The following is an 18,146-nucleotide window of genomic DNA, read 5'->3' as shown; positions in this document are numbered from 1 at the left end:
GCTTTTACCCATTCAAAGGAGATGCAGCATACAAATTAATCTCCTTTTGATATCCCTGGGGCTTTTGTGGATTTCAAGTACTGCTATCTTAGGACATACTGTATTCATTTGTGTTTGGAAGCAACTATGACCTATGGCAGACATCAAAATTGGTTCATTACATGTCTTCCTTTGGGGCCAGGTTTTCCAACAGGACCGGGAATGCCCTATAAAAGAAAGAAATGCAGATAAATGACTCAAAATCTAGGGCACAAAACTGTACTGCTCCCAAGGAATTGATGTAACTACTAAGTATCCATTGGACTAAACAAGTGATTTTTAGAGGTTATAGAAGAGTAAGCAATGCACCATTCTTGTAAACTAATCTATATACAGCATCTACTGTATCTGAATAAAATGCAGGAACACCATGCATCTCTACCATGAACTTGTACAGAGAGATTCTTAAGATGACCTATTGTAAGCCAGGATTAAATATTTGTTTAATCACACTAAATTAATTATTGCCTTTGCAGAAACCAAGCTGATGTGCTGCAAGCCATTCCAGACCCATAAAGACCAGGTTTTCCTTAAGACTGGAATCTTACAAGAATGAGGGATATTCCATTCAGGCATAGCCTAAATGGAATATACACATTTTAATTCTGTAACTTAATCATTTAAAAACCATCAATGAAAGCTTTACATAACTGCTGCCAAGATTATTTTACCTTTGTAATTGCAATTAGTAAGTAGCTCGACATATCATGTTGATGGTTGATTAGGTCAAAGTGCTATAACAAAACTCTCTCTTGAAACCTGGTATTTATCAAACCTCATTCAGGGAGATACTCAGTATCAGATAATGGAGGGGTGAACAAATGGATTGGGAACATGAAAAAAATTACATTCTAATAGATAAATGTGAATGGCAGCCTATTAGGAATGAAAAATTTGTCAAAGAACACAGGAAAAGTGGATAAAAAGACCTTGGAATCATGTGCACTTAATTTAAACAACTGTCACTCACTTTCTCCCCCTCCAGCCCGAGTGGCCCAGCAACACCAGGAGGCCCAATGAAACCCTGGAAATGAGCAATACTTCATATCACAGTATTGTCCAAGTAAACATTCAACAAAACCACATTTATTTCAGTGTTGTGATACAGTATTTCTAGAGGAATATTTAGTGCCATTGGCCGGGCTGCTGAGTTGTTCTGTCCAAACAAACTCTCTTTGCATTCTTTGTTCAAGCTAAGCACAAAGTAGCCATGAGCAAAAGTTCAATGACATTTGTGTTGAATATTTAAAGGTGTCTTGTGAAGTTTTTTTTGTAAACAAGCAAAAGTTATGTTTTCATTCAGTATAACTCACCAAAATGCATTGTGTATCCTTGAGTTCTAACACAGGCATTAATACATTTGCTTAAAATTTTTAAATGCTTAAAATCCAGCATTGTTTACATCCATGTTTACTTGCTAGCAATCTTCTTCCCTGTCTTTGCCCGTGCATTGCTGCATATCTTGATGTGTTACAGTCACCTATTGATCCGTGGAATAGTGTGGAATCATCAGCAAGAATGTGTATTGTGTGATTGGCATGCACACGAGTGTATGTGTGTAGATGAGATAAACAAAACGGGGACCCACTCATAAAAACACAGTTCTATAGTGTTGCTTGTGGTCAAAAACTCCATGAGGGACCTTTAAATGGATGTACAAGAAGTCCTCCTCAAGACTATCATGTTGTACATTGGAGAAGATTGCTGCTGAGTATGATGTGGGCAGAATCTGTGATTGTGCCAAGTACACAAATTACTCCAATTTTTGTGGAAATTAAAAAGCAAAGGACATTTATTTCCTTTCTTCCTCTTCCAACAGACTGAAGCACCATTCATTGGTTTGAGCTAAGTTCCATCCTTTTGTCTTATTGTTTCAGGATAAGGATGTGTTGGCTTTGGCATTGGTTGTGTATTGTAAGCTAACGTAGCTACAGCCACCATAATATTACATAAGTTTGCTTAACTGCCTTTTTTGCTTTCTTTTTGTTTTCTTTTCTTTTCTTTTTTACATATAACACACAATCACAGCCACCTAAATCTCACACCATTATTTTTAAAATAAAATCCTGATAAACATTAGCTGTAGGCTACTGTCATTCTGGACTTGAGAACTATGAGCTTTTTTTCAGGCAGTTATACTTGAGTTAAAGTATTTACTGAATAAAGTGGCATAGGACATGGTTGGTATGTATGAGTAATTTGTGAAACCCTCCCTCTCTCCTTCTTTTTCTCTCTCACACACTTATACTTATCATTGTACTGCCTGTCTTTGTGGCTCTTTTTCACCCTGCCAGCCTCACTCTGACATAGTAATCCTGGCTATCCTCTTTCTCTGAGCTGCAATGCGCCACTTAAGTCTCTTCTCTCACTAGCTTATTTGACCCCATTCTGACTGTTTTCATACTTTCTCCCATCTGTTTGTCTTCTGTCTTCTTCTGTTTTTGAGGGCATTCCTGCTTGCTGAGGAATGAACCATAGTAAGAATTACCAGTCAGCCTTTACAGATAAGATAAGACAACCCAGAGCCCGGGCCAGCCCCCACAAGCAGTCTTACATAAGGCAGCGTGTCAGAAATACAACTAGTTCCTGGGAAGTCTTTCTGGAGCAAGGCTGAGGGCCTGACACTGTCCTAATCCTTTCAGGAAATGAAGTGTTCAGTCCAGTGCTGCTAAAGAAAAAAGTGCAGAATGAAAGCAGAGACCCACTTGTACTTACACGGACACCTTTAGGCCCTGGGTTACCTTGTGGCCCAGCTGAGCCCTGTAACAAACGAAAGGCTGGTGAGTAGGACCTATTTTCATGGCACACGCAAACTCATTGATTTCACATGGTGAGTCAAACCTACAAACATCAGACTCTGAATGGCTTAAGAAGAGAAATAAAGTGGGTTTGACTGACAGCTAAAAGAAAACACATGGTTTTTATACTTTAAGTTGCACTTCTTATTTCCTCATCCATTGCTGGCATGCACATGGTTTAAGTCCACAGACTGCACATACGAAATCACATCAAGAAAACAATTTCATTAATGTATGCATTTCATTGTAAACTATATATTCAATAAATAATATTCTAGCGGAAATTGCAATTGTTTACAACTTAAAGGGGTAATATGTAGTTTTCAGCGGCCACTAGCGGTGCGGTTTTAAAATTGCAACCAGGTGTGTGCTCGTACGCATGCTCAGTTTTTGTTGTCATTATGTCAGTCATGTAAGTTACAGTGACTGAGACAGTGGAAAAGCTGTGTACCTGAGTATCAGTAAACAATAATAAATCTAAACTGAATGTTACGAAGCAAACGGTGGTGGATCTGTGATAACATTAGCTGGGTGCCCTGCCTTACATCAGTATAGGCTAGTGTAAACACATCGCTCCACATTTGCTTTGAACCATTACATCATTTCTTGCAGGCTAAAATCAACACTAAAGCACAAAATCACAATATATTTCACATGCTTTGCGGTAATGTTAGTTTACCTGTTGAATAGGATGAAAGCCAACTCTGTGTCAGTTTTGTTTCTTCCAAAGCAAAGAAGAGATCTCTCTTTGACTCAAGCCTTTCTGATGTTGATTGTGTTTTCATCTGACTTAATCTGATTATCGTTTGGCCTGACGGGCTTCGGTACATAAAACTTTGTTGTTGGTTTTTATCCTTAAGCGGAGTTTGTGTTGGAGTCTGTGTTGCACAGGCAGGAGCTGTTATTTTGTGGTGTTAGTGAACAGCATTTCATTAGCTGCGGTGTTGTCGCTGTAGTCGGAGAGAGGCTCAGGAGCGAGAATTGGGCTACATCCCGACCCGATACCTTCACTGAGCTTCATGTCTAAGTGAGGTTACAGCCCATTGACAAAAAAGAAGTAAAAAAAGTGATTTATTAATAAGGGATTTTATTAAATAACTACATATAGCCCCTTTAATTCCAAATCCAAAATGGGTAAGAAACATACATAGGAATGCAGAGTGCATTATGCAGTTTTTATTATTGCTGTGTACTCTCTGTAGAGCAATGAAGAATCTAAGAGGATCAATGATATTTTTGCATTTTTCACTGCACCTGCCTGCCAGGGTAACCTGCAGCCCCAGCTTCCCCAGGAGGTCCTGGTATGCCCTGCAGCAGAGAGAGGGGGAGAGAGAGACAGACAGAGAATGAATGAATGGCGAATAGGGAGATTAGATGGATGGATAAAGTGAAAGAGGAGACACACAGACCGGTACCAGCATTGCCAACTGAGGAATAAAACAAGCACTGTTCATTCTGGACAGCCTCCACTAAGACAACCTCATCTATTAACTGTACCTTTCTACACCCCTCCAACCCACCCCCTCCCTCACTGGCTGACTGTTTTTTCAGCCCACCGTTAAAATTACACTTTACACTTTAAACATTTAGCTGATGATCTGATCCAGTACAATTTAAAAGAACAATTGGTTGTATTAATAATTATTATTATCTGTGACTTGAAATCACAGACCTTGAATAGGTGCAATCAGCATTTTTAAAATAACCTTCATATACTCCTGACATTTGTCATTATTGTCTAACAGAACCATAACAAATGTGTGAGTGGTTACATTGTTGTGGATCAATGCCCAATATTACTTTACCAGGTGCTTAGATTTAGATTTGCCATACTCAAACCAAAAAAAACAACAACATTTAAATGATTATTCTATCAATAATAATCTACTGATGTTATTCATTAAACCTCTATGCTTAAAGCCTTTTGATGTGGACATGTGTATGGACTCTGTGTATTGGGGTTCGTTAATTGTTAGTATTTTGACGTGGTGAAGAGTTTTTCCATCAAGGAGAGGGGGATAAATGGAAGATTAAAGGAACCACTGACTGGAGGGGACAGCTGAAGGACTGATGTAACTGGCTGGTGACGCACACAGGCACAGCTGTGTGTTTTGTGTGTGTGTGTGTGTGTGTGTGTGTGTGTGTGTGTGTGTGCGCGCACATGTGCATGTGGACTAATCCTGTTAGTGTATTTATGAATGCTGTAACATCGAACACTAGCATCAGTGCAACTACAATGCTAATGACAACGGCTGAACCCTGGCAAAATAAAACTCTTTCTCTTGCTTACTTACACACACACACACACACACACACACACACACACACACACACATCACCACTTACTTGTTCCCCTGGCAGTCCGGGTGGCCCTGGATAACCTTTAGGACCCTTGAAAAAGGAATAAAGCAAATGTATTTTGGGTATATTTAACAATGTAAAAACACCATAGATATAAGACTAAGAGTCTATAGTGATGCTAGTAGCTCTAGGCATCAAAGCATCATGACAGAGCTAAAGAGAGCACAACATGCTCGCAATGACAACATGGTGATGCTAAGTAGGTATAATGTTTCCCATGTTCACCATCTTAATTTAACATGTTAGCATGCTAACATTTGTTAATTAGAACTAAACACAAAGTACAGCTGAGACTAATGGGAATTCCATTAGTTTAGCAGGTATCTAGTCTATGGTCATATATCAAAGTACTGACCAGATGAAATGTTAGATCTGATGATAATGCAACTGCACAAAAATTCAAGTTAAGGTCAGACCTTCACACAAAACCTCATGGTGGCACTAGAGTAAAAGCCAAAGGGGTCACCAAACCCATTAGACATCATCATCTTCTGGGAAACATGGATATTATTCCATGGCAACCCATTCAATGGTTGTCAAGTTACCACTCTTAAGGTCCAAGTTAAGTTCTCTGAACTGGGATGGTGTGATTTGGGAGCTAGCAGACTAATAGCAGACTAACTGTTCTGAATATTTTAACATGGTTATTTTGCAGACTTCCGTGTGGATGAGGTATAAAAGGAGACTGACACAATTCAAACATTATTTTTTTTAAATAAAATTAATAGTTCTCATTCTAATCCACTGTCAGTTTTGTGCTACAGCCAAATTCTGCATTTAGTTAAACAAGCACTTTTTCTTTCTAAACTAAACAGGATTTATTGCTTGGTAAATTAGAGCTTTTCTTCTCTAAGACCTTTTATTTTTCCCTTTGATATGATTATCAACAGATGTTTACAGCCCCAAAACACATGGTCAGGGCCAAGTCAGTATATTTTCGGGAGGAGCAAGAAACCTTCTGAAACAGTACCATTGACTCTATCGTATGCTTTCAAGGTTATGACACACGACCCTTCACACTCAATAGAAGGCCCACTTGGGGGTAAAGAGTATAGGCCCCGAGCCACTCATTTCCTCTGAAAATATTTGACGGGGCACAATTCATGTGCTAGGTATATTAGGTTCAGCTACTGCAAACACTGGGGTGGCCTCCTGAGAGGCAAGGTGAAGCCAGCTATGTGGAGACCAGACTCAGAGCTTCACTAAGAGGCTACCTGGACAAGTGTGTCGACATATTCATGTGGGCGGTATGACGACCTACTATAGCAGACTAAGTCTGTTCTGTACCAAAAGGACACAAGCTCAATTAAAGCAGAAATTGAACACACATATACACATAAAAACTAATTTGAGTACAGGGCATGAGAGTGTGAATGAATATGTGCATAGGTGAATGCCAGTGTCCTTCATTTTATGGATAGCGATTTCTCCTTTTTTAGGCATGACAATTGCTGGACCGAGGAGGCATAGGATAGTGTCCATGTCATTAAATCCCTAACCCTCAGCAGGGTGCCTTTCCACTTTCGGATGACCTTTGATCTTGACCTTGAGCCTATCAGGTTTAAATGAGGCATCACCACATCCTAACAGCCAGCTCTGAAGCTCTGACTAAATGAGATGGGGCAGCAACCCAGATTCACAAAAAGACACTGTAGAATACAGTATGAGGTAGATTGATGAAGTAAGATGACAAATTAGCAAGAAAAGGTTACACATACTTATATATATATATATAACCACACACACACACACACACACATATATTTCTTTCAATCGAGATAAAGATAGACAGAAAGACTGAAGACAGGCAGGGAGCACGGTGGGCTGTAGGCCCTGACAGGGTAACCTAATACTGACCACAAGAGTCCTCCGCTAATGGCTGTGACTTACACTTGGGGGAGAACAGAGAGCGCTGATACAGTGTGTGTGTGTTTGTAGGAGACCACATGTAAAAGTGTGTTACATACATATTTCCTCACATGCATGGTATTAACTCATAAACTTAACCAAAATTTATTGCATGAACCACTAATATGTGTACAATACCTCCTTTAGCCTTACACCAATACAGAGGATTTAAAGACAAATGCTGCTTTCAAAGTAAAACATTAGCAGCAATAGATTTCTTAAAAATAAAAATCGTTTCTGACAGTCTCACCATCAGCTGCTAGTTTAAACACAAGCAGTTTAACATACAAAATCTTACCATTAGTCCGGGAAATCCATCCAGCCCAGGCAGACCTGGTGGGCCTCTGTCACCCTATTGGAACAAACGAAAGAGAGAGTAACATAACACTTGCAAAAAATTGGGATGCAATGCACACCATCATAAAGAGGTGAAAGAAGTAAGATATTTGCAAAAATCAATCTGTTGATTCCATTACAAAAGCTTTATTACTTGATTATAACAATGAATACCTTTACAGTTTAGTACTGGAGTACTTATTAAATCTTCATTTTCCAGCCCAATCTCGGATGACTAATAAACAACAGGGAAATGGTCAAAAAACTATTCAATATTTAGGATTTAGGGGAAAAAAATCTAATGTTTTTCTTGAGCAGAAAAAGGTAGTGGATTTTCAGCAGTCAGTGAAATGGACAGTTAAAAATAACTCTTTAACTTCAGGTGGTGTCTGCCAGAATAGAGCTGATTTATATTCAAGATGTTTTATTCAAGCTGCTTCTAATCAAAACCATATGCTGAACAATATTTGGCAATTCCGAACAATCATATAAGATGGTAGGTGAGAGGGTGAATATAGATTACATAAATTATGTTAATCCAGACAAACATGCTAAGAAAGGAATAAAGATACAATGACTAACAACTGACACAAAAGAGAAAGACCTATTATGAAGGGTGACAGTGTGGCAATATCTTGTGGGGATGTCCTCAGGGTTAACTTGGATAAATATATAAATATTTTTAGTTTTAAATGAAATTTAATATTTATCTGTCCCAGGATCTGAAAGGAGAAAGGATGCCATTTTTTCTTAGGGGATTTCTATGAGTGCAAAGATCATTAAAACTTGAGAGAAGAAAGACAAATAGAGAAAGATACTTTTGGAGCTTAATTAGTTCAAGACATTTAGTGCAGTACTGCTCAGGAAAACAATTATTGTGATGATGTTTGGAAGAAAAAGAGACAAGGATGGAGAGAGAGTAGAGAGTAAGAGAGACCAGCTGTGGTGACGCCAGACAAATCAATGATAACAGAATGAGTCAGAAGTACAGAAAGGGGGTTTAAAGGAAGTTGCTAAATGAATAAAAGGGAATGAGGAAAACCAGACTCTCAAACTCATTTATCAGGCACAGAAATTTAAAAACCCATTTGTCACTATCCACAAATAAAGTAGTTAGTGACTTATCAGGTGCAGATTTGGTAAATCATTTTTTATTACTCATAAACTGTTATACTGTACAATCTAAACCAACATCTTAGGATGCTATTCACAATGTTTTGCTCAAAATGTTGTGAAGAATAGAAGTCTAAGTATTAGCTCAGGTAAAATGTCTCAAGATAAGTATCATTGACAAAGGAATAACAGACAGGAAGATGAAGATGAGAGCTACGTTCTAAAGAGATCAAGAGAGGAAGAGAAACACAGAAAGCAGCATGGAGGGACAGGGACTGACACAGAGATCGGTGGCAGATTTCTTACTTTCTCTCCTGGTGGCGCCTGGCCTGGAGACAGCCCAGGGTCTCCCTTTGAACCCTAGAATAGAAACAACATCACAGAGTAAGGGCGCCTTGAGCACCTCAGTTTAGTTCCAATTCATCACATACTGATAGCACCAGTTACAAATTATGGTTATGAGTATCCTTCACATGAACAGCCATTGTTATTGCCAGCATTAGAGCTTGATATTTTATTAAAATAACTGAAAGATTCAGATTTTGAGAAGTACAAAGATTTGAGACATAGGAAGTAAGGTAAGTAGGATACATTTTATTGGTTTCTCTTTCTCAAAATCTAGACTGCTTTGCCCATTACTCATTACTTCCTGTTGCAAAACAGATGTTGCACCCTTTACACCATAAAGGAAGCCAGAACTTTCACAAAACGAAACCCATTAATGCACAACATAATGCAGTTTTCTTTGATAATGTCACAATATCAATGGTGACAGTGACTTTATCTATAGATTTATATGTTTTATATAAATAATTTTATATGAGTTCCCCTTGCCAGATATTTACCACTAAAGTATTTCTAAATACCAAAATATGATAATATAACTGAGATTGTTGCTAAAGAAAGCATATTTCAGTCCCAAATTTCAGGATTTGAATTTATAACGCTAAATGCTTTCTATTAAGGCTATAACCAAGCAGCACAAACTGTGGCTTTGTGTAGAATACAATGTGGAGATGCCTAAAGACGCAGTTCCTGTTAGTATGATGCTAGCACCAAAAAAAACCTATATTGAAGTCAACAGGAAAGATCCACAATCAAGTTTTCTGTTAGGTGTGGTGTTTACCACACGTCTGTTCAAATTAGGATATTTTGGCTCCAAAAATCTGATGATATGGCAGCGGCCATAAAAGCTCCAAACCTCATAATGCACCATTAGAAATCTATGGGTGAAGTCAAAGATGTTACATCCATATTTTTCTATATTTACAGTCCATGGTAAAAACAGTTTGTTCCATACATGACACTAAAGGCTTCAAACACAGTAAGACACGGTGTTGGTAAGCATCATCCACACTGGAAAATAGTACCAGACTCTGTAAGTATGTGTGAGGACACTTTGTGTTTGAAGAGACCACTTCTGTTCTGAAAATTCCTGTGGTTCATCCTTAACCTGGAGCTGTTGCAGTCTGAAGCCAGTCAATGGGTTAGGGTTTTCCAATCAATAACCACCACCAACAATAACCCACACAATTTAATGACATCAATGAATGATGAGGATTTTAAGGTTAAACAGGACCCTCTTTAAGTATAATACTCACAATTGCATACAGTTCTTCATATATATAAAAATCATCCACATTTCTGGGCAGTGACTAAGCAAGTAATGTAGCAATGAAGTATAAATGCCTTTGTGGATCTGGACCTCGCTCAGTTTCTGTGTCATCCCAGACCACATGTGGGAGAATACGTCAAAGAGCCTGCCAGAATGGAGCTGATGTTAACTGCGTTTCCAAAGAACAGCAATGTTGCAGTTGAACAGCCATGGGTCTCAGGGTTTTTCTTCGAAAACTGATATGGATTAGGTTCAAGAATTTTTTCTATGGTCATCAATCTAAAATATATATATAATAAATATAAAGTTTAAACACAAACATTAGGTAGTGCTGCATCTACAGAGGTGTTATGAAATGCCAAAGCCGCAATGTTCAGAAACTTCCATATAATTTCAGCACAACTACTTAATTAAATTATCTGACTTGTTGCTGTCAACACTGTACATTTAATGGTCATGTTTTGTTGTGGCATGTTTTAGCCATTCCAGTGGGGCAAGAGAAACAGCCAAGAAAATACATCATTCAGCACACTTCAAATATTCTGCTCATCAGGGACACTAATGACCAGAAAATGGGTTTGGATATAAAGAGAAGACCTCAAACCAGTGTCAGTCAAAACACTACAATATCTTCTCTTATTGTTCAAAAATTTGCTGTGTACATGAGAAGAGGTGGGGTGGTGATGGGACAGTGCCTTGGTGTGGGAGATGAGGGTTTGATTCCCACTAAACATGTCCACAAATGCAAGACACTTAATCCATAGCTGCTCCCGAGGCGTGCAACCTCTGATGTATAGAGCAGTTGTAAGACTATTTGGATAAAAGTAAATGTAAATGTGTAGTATATATTTCTGAATATAAAATGCTGGCAACTGTCTAAGACTTTCAGGTGGTTATTGTGTGAAGTGCTAAGCCATTGTTTGACACCTTAGAGACGTATATTCTCCTCAACAGTTGTCCGTACCTGCTGCAAACTGATATTACAGTCTTGGATTGTGAGCATCATATTTCCATAGTTTTGACTGACAGCGAGTGAGGCATAGAAAAGCTTGGGGAAGAAATTCTACCACAGCATTAAACCATGGTTCCTTTCTGTGTGAAAAAAGAGCCGGCAGTGCATGAAGCAAATTGAAAGGCTCTTTTAAGTCCTGCAAGTACATTGTCATAACATTTCAGACTGTGCTTAAAACACATGTCAACTAAGTTCAGCATCGAGGATGATATTCCTCTGTATATGTTCTAGTAACCAAACACATTTCAAGAAGGAATCATTTTCCCAAACTGAGACAAAGAGTCACTCAATCTCTATTCAGCCCCCAGAAAGGGATTGGGGGTGTGAGAATGACTCACTGACAGGCCACTATGGTATTAGATACACTGATTTTGTTTCGTATGTGTACACAATGGCCCCATATTTCATAATAACCAATCTGAGGCCCTTAGCCAAATGTCCACAGTGTCCCAGCAAGGTCAGAGGTGACACAAAACAAATCCATCTATCTCTCTGTGCTGCTTGCCTAATCAAGCAAAAACAAAACAAGGAAAACCGATCATTCTTCTCTTTATATGTGTGGGGTGAGTTAGGCAAAGAGATCATAATTAGTGAAAAGTACTTTTATAAATTTGTCTCGTCTTGAGCTATATACTGTACATAGTAACTACAAGTCCAAGTGAGGAGCTATCCACTTAAAAGAAAAACAAAGACAAAGGAGGGGAAGATGGATCATACATTTATTCTTAAGTGTCTGCTCTTATAGCATGACTCCCACTGACAGCATGGTGTATGCAACCACTCTGTGGTAACCAGTCGGGACCACAGTCACCACAACCATCTGCATGGAGCTGCCCACATACTTGCTCAGTTGTAGCAATATCTTTTTATTACAACTGGTCTCATGCTGAGAAAAGCTTACCAAAGATTTAAAAATGCTTTCTTTCGTCTCTTTTCTCTTTATATGAAGTCAGTGTCATGGCTAATGAGCCAGGACTAGCACGATTATGCCCTGTGGTGAAAACGCTAGAGGTATGTCATTTAGGTCAACAACCATCCTTGTCTCCTCTGGTCTTTCCTGTTACACTGTGACAACACAATGGCTTATTATTATCACACTTGCCTACATTTGGCTGTGTCTGGTTTAATCTCACTTGCACACGCTCTGAGCAGCAGAAATTGGCTCTTAAAGGAACACAGCAATCTCAATGGCATAATGGATTCCATTTGATAAAGACTTTAACCACAGCAGATTACATTATTTTCTTTGTTCTTATTATTTGTGAGGGTACAGGACAATTCGGCGACCTGGTGACATCCTTAAAGGTCTACAAACCAACCCAAACCTGAGAGGTTTGACAAATTCAAGTCAAGCACATTTCACATGCGCAATGTTGGTTTGGATCATGGTTGAGCCTAAATATATTTAAATATTAGAAGTTGATGACAAGTACTGATGTCAATATTAAACTTAAAATGACATGCTGATTACAACAAATAAATTAATTTTGTCATCAAACACACACCACATCATTCTGCACCCAACCCATCCATCCCCCTATCCTCCCGAAGTACACACAAATGCACATGTGCATCAGGAGTGAACAACAACTATAAATAAAAAATAGAAATTTCTGTGTTTTGTCGGTATCTGATGACTAGCTAACTAATAGTTAATGAGAAATACATTACCACTATCTACATTGTTAATATCTAATTTTAGTTATTAAAAAAACAGAGGAGAGGAGATGGTTCACACCATAACCACCTGAAAGTCTTAGACAGTTGCCAGCATTTTATATTCAGAAATATATACTACACATTTACATTTAGCTGATACTTTTATCCTAATAGTCTTACAACTGCTCTAAACATCAGAGGTCGCACGCCTCGGGAGCAGATAGGGATTAAGTGTATTTGTATTTGTGGACATGTTTAGTGGGAATCAAACCCTCATCTCCCACACCAAGGCATGTGTCTTATCCACTGTCCCATCACCACCCCACCTCTTCTCATGTACACAGCAAATTTTTGAACAATCAGAGAAGATATTGTAGTGTATTGACTGACACTGGTTTGAGGTATTTTCTTCATATTCAAACCCATTTTCTGGTCATTAGTGTCCCTGATGAGCAGAATATTTTAAGTGTACAGAATGATGTATTTTTTTTTTCAAAAAAGTTGATTAGAAAGGAGTCAAAGGAAGGAAAGGAGTCAACTGTTTCTTTTTAACATATGGCTGTCGTAGGCCTATTTATTTATTTATATATTCAGAAATGGAGTACCTTATTCTTGCTGCACTTTACCACTTTATCTTCTTTCTTATTCCACTGTTGTAAAACCAGAGTCCGTAACATTTTAGTATTTTATGTATTTTGGTCTTCTTGTATCTATGTCTGTCCTGTGTCTATGTTTTGCTGCAGAATCAATTGCCCTACAGGGGCAAATAAAGTTTAAGTAAGTAAATAAGACTTAGATTCAAGCTAGCTACAATGTCCTTTAATTTTCTGTAGTAATGACACCATATTCTCTAGCTCTCTGCTTGGAGATTGGTAGGCCGGTCTGTTACAATGACAATAAACTTCTTCATGCAGCAGAGAGAGTTTGTCAGCCCCTTCTTTGACATTGTTCCCAAATCCAACCAAATGTACCATTATAAACAGTGGTGCGATCAAATTTATTACCATTTCTCTGACAGGAAATGACACACACATATATATATATATATATATATATATATATATATATATATATATATATGAACGAACATGACTTTGAAACTTTAACTGAGGGTGCAACCTGCCACATTACATAATCAGTTATAAAACAATTGTGGTGTGACAGGAAATTTAATCATGACCAATGGACCAAATATCAATGGATTTCCATTTCTTTACCTAACAGGTTCACTTTCATTGGCAAAAGGTAAAAGGTGTGGGTGCAGAGAATGACAGTGACAACATTGCAACAAGAGCTGTTTCTAGCTCTGAGTGAACTCATCTGGCTCATCCACACCCACAGATATCAAGCAGAACCCTTTCTGGCACTCTCAGGGAGCTGTTTATGTCTCCCTAGCAGGGTATGAAACTAGCACCTGACACTTGCAAAACAAAGGGTAAATGTTAGTTAATGTTAATGTTATCGTTACATTATGTATTCCATTTTGCCAAGTACCACTGACTCTGTTTACAAATCTAAAGCATCCTACATAGAGTTCAGAAGTGACAGACAAAAAAATTGAGTGGCTGGCACAGGTGCTCAGTAACCTGTCACACAGGTGAAGAAAAAACTTAATTTCAGAAGATGCTCCCTACAATGGGAGAAGGCCACTCACCTTTGGCCCAGGTGGTCCAGGCTGTCCTGGGTTTCCATGTGGACCAGTGGGACCCTGGAACAGATGCAGTCAAAGAGACAGAACACAACATTAGCAGCTCATTATTTGAGATGAGTCATAAGACAGCTACAATTCAGTCAGCAATCTGAACTAAAGAGAGATAGAAATCAAGATATTCTTGTGAAAGAAAATAGTTGCTCTGTAATCAGTGAATACTATAATTCTCTTTTGAACCTCACTCAGTATCTCACTATGCAAAATGCCTTCTGGCATGATCAATCATGGAAGCCCTCACTCTTTGCATAACGTTACACAGACTGGCCCACAGGCATAATTTGAAGAGTGGAAGAAATATACTTGAGAATACAGTATACAGGGACATGGGTGGTTATTAAGGGGGGTGGGCCAACCTTAGCAGTTCACATGGTTGACCTGTCTTCTGACAGACATCAAAGTAGTGGAGCTTCCGTGATTGGTCACACCACGCCGGTTCACTTCTCAGAGAACCGGGGAAACCCTGGTGATCTAAAATTTCCTCAGAATTGCACATATAAACATACATGTGTTTTTATTGTATCATGTTTGTTCTTAGTGCACCAGTGCAGTTTCACTCCTTCAACATCACAGGTATGCAATGAATGCACAACCACACTACATTCCTGCACATCTGTACCCCTGCTGTTTGCAGGCCGTGCTTTCTCTGCACTACAGCCAAGAGACAGGAAGAGGGATATCTCTCTTTCTCACTGTCATTTTTAATTTCAGTAATCTGGGCCTGGATTCCACATGAGCAATATGCTCATAGAAAGTTAAAGAATAGAAAATGAACTCTTGAAGCTCTAAAAGTCATCATTTGGTTGGAAAATGTGGTAAATAAGTGTGATAAGAGTCCTAAAAAAACAAAATTAACCAATTTCTGTGGGTGTTACAGTGGTGTGATAGTAGTAAAGTACTATTTTAATGTTACTATATCAGCTAGACCAACTCAATATTTAAACTGCTTAAAATAAAATAAAAGCCGACACCAAATGGTGTGCCCTGGTTCATAGGCTCATAGTCTGATAACGTTAACAATAATAGCAAGCAAAACTAGTCTGCTGCTCAGTGCTGAGACTGCAGAGACACAACCACAGTACCACACACAGCCCTCAACTTCCCACCACATAATGATTTCAACCCTCCCTCTGTCTCCACTTTATGACTTAGCCTATGGGGTTAAGAGTTCTGTATCAGCTATGTGCCTTCTAAGCCTTTTACTAGGAGACATGTTTTATTGTCTACCAGCCTGTTTTCCTGTTTATCTGCCTTCTGCTTGACATGCTCTCTGTTCAAATACAGTAGAACATAAGGGCACTTTCAGACCGACTTGAGCCCTGCATGGAAAAACACAGCCTTCTCATCAATTTGAAAGGAGCCAGTCCGGGATGCCATCGCAGGAGGAACCAGCAAAAAAACGCAGGGTTGTCTGGCAAAAACATTAAACCTTCCTGGATTGTCGTTCATTGTCTCACAGGTCCCTTAAACAACCCCCCACCAACACAGCCTTGAATGGCTGTTCTGCTGTAAATCTCCTCTATGAGGGGAATGGAAGCAAAAGGGAAAATGCTACATCTGTATGTTACTTTGGACTAATGTAATGTAGTTAACTCATATAGAAAAACACACACATACTTGTACATGTAATAAATGTAGAAAGAAACAACCCAGCTCATGCACATTATAAACATGTACTAACCACATTTTCCCATGTTAATAAGCAATGATTTGTCACTGACAATTATTCAGACACATGAAAGTCATTGTTTAATGTGTATCAAAAGCAGGTGTTCAAAACTGTCTTAAAGTAATCAAGTATTGAGTTAAGTTTATTGCATATTGTCTTTCATAAACACTAACACACACTGAAGATATTTATATTCCGTGAGCTAAATCAGCCATGGTGATGGAAGAGCCTCTACAAAGACCATGAGTAAACTATTTATGCACCTTCCCTGTAACACATGCCATATCCATTTAGTAAAATGAGTCTTGTTCTGTTTAAAGATGCCTCAAGGGCCTGTGGCATGATAGTAGGATTGCATCATCACAGCCTTGGCAGTTACATACACTGTAGTCTCAAGATCAGAGTGGAAACACAGCCTGTGACGTTGACGCTGCTGCTGGTTGCACCTGGTTGCATCTGGAACTGTTTGGTCACTCAACCTTTATGCTCCAAAGGTGCAGACAAGTAAACAATGTTGCCTGCATGCTCGAAGCAAACTATCTAATTGTAATGAGCCTTTACAAATGCAGGCTTGTTCCTAAGTTTAATCAAGCTAACCACAAACATGTCTGTCAGCACCTCTTTCCCAGCAGTTACAGCTGAATTGTGATGGCTAATACAGGAAAAACACTTATGGCTAGTCCCATAGGTCCCACTGTCATAACAAAAGATGAAAATACAATCCTTAAGTCTTCCCTGAATGTGTTAGTGCTGTTGATTAGGTCATTCACTGCCTTAAAGGCCAATAAACCTGGCATTAAACTCTTTATAGTGACTCAGTGATCATACCACAATATTTTATGATCTATGATGGCTCCTTTAGAGAGGCCAGCATCTCAAAATATGTTAATAAACAAAACAAAACAGCCCTGTTAGTACACTGTTGTATTTTCATCTTCCTCTCATAAAATATTTGTTCATATAATCAGAACTGGTATCACTCTAGCAACTAAAAAACACATATGTGTTAGTTAATTTAACTCTTAATTGTTGCCTGTGTAACATCACCTTGCGCAGGTTACTCACCCGAGAACCTCTTTTTCCTGGCGGACCAGGTAAACCAGGGGGACCAGGAGGACCCTAAATCAAAGTGTGAAAGTGAGTGAAATAAGAGAATGTCGCAGAGAAAGAGGGAGAGAGAGAGGTTGAACAAAGAAAAGTAAGACAGAATATGTTAATAGAAGCAATAACACACAGTTCACTATCTCTCCACAATGATGAGTAAGTGCTATATTTATGTAAGAGCTATGAAGTTCAAAGAAAAGAGCCAAGTGTTTTCAACTAAAAGCTACAGGTGGAGTTAAGATGACACTGACACCACCTGCCTTTGGTCAGTCTATGGGAATAATAACAATACCTTGTCATGTAAAAAGGTAGCATGAAACATATGGATTTGTATGCAACAATTGCATATCATGTTCTGGTAAATGCAAAATGTAAAAGAAAAATCACATATTAAATTTAACTCACATTAGACCATTTCTTTTTCTGTTTTGATGCCAAAAAATATTATAATATTCAAAAATGTATATATATTTGAACTGGGGCCATAAAATCTGAAGGACAACTGCAAACAATATTTCATTATCAACCAGCCCTAAATACTGCCATGCAATACAGAACAATGCAAAAATATTGAGTCTGATCTTGTACATCAGACCTGTAAATTTGCACTGTTGGCTGTATTTGTGATGTTGTGTATTCACGTAAGAAAAATTTAAATCTTTTGTTGTACCATGCGATATCCATTCTCACTGCAACATATAAACACTGCCTTTGAAGGTTAAGAAGGTTTTTGTATTGGTTATTCCACCCATAACTCATGCTGCTGATTATTATTATTGCTGCCAGCTTATTTTATCTAACAGCTCCTTAAAAATGCACTGGTA

General features: G+C 38.5%; 1 protein-coding gene across 1 annotated transcript in view; it reads right to left on the bottom strand.

Annotated features, from left to right (window-relative positions):
• LOC123971171 (collagen alpha-1(XXIV) chain) overlaps window positions 1–18,146 on the bottom strand; it is a 99,506-nt gene that overhangs the window by 55,460 nt on the left and 25,900 nt on the right. Inside the window, exons 6-11 of the mRNA XM_046049845.1 lie at window positions 17,284–17,337; window positions 14,496–14,549; window positions 8,862–8,915; window positions 7,405–7,458; window positions 5,184–5,228; window positions 4,092–4,145 (exon numbers count right to left, since the gene is read on the bottom strand). Coding sequence (XP_045905801.1) covers window positions 4,092–4,145; window positions 5,184–5,228; window positions 7,405–7,458; window positions 8,862–8,915; window positions 14,496–14,549; window positions 17,284–17,337 — 315 coding nt within the window. The remainder of the gene's footprint in view (window positions 1–4,091; window positions 4,146–5,183; window positions 5,229–7,404; window positions 7,459–8,861; window positions 8,916–14,495; window positions 14,550–17,283; window positions 17,338–18,146) is intronic.

The sequence above is a fragment of the Micropterus dolomieu genome, linkage group LG05 (assembly GCF_021292245.1).
Source record: "Micropterus dolomieu isolate WLL.071019.BEF.003 ecotype Adirondacks linkage group LG05, ASM2129224v1, whole genome shotgun sequence".
In the NCBI taxonomy this organism is placed as follows: domain Eukaryota; kingdom Metazoa; phylum Chordata; class Actinopteri; order Centrarchiformes; family Centrarchidae; genus Micropterus; species Micropterus dolomieu.
Note: the sequence above shows the minus strand (reverse complement) of the source record. Positions and strands in the feature narration are given on the sequence as shown.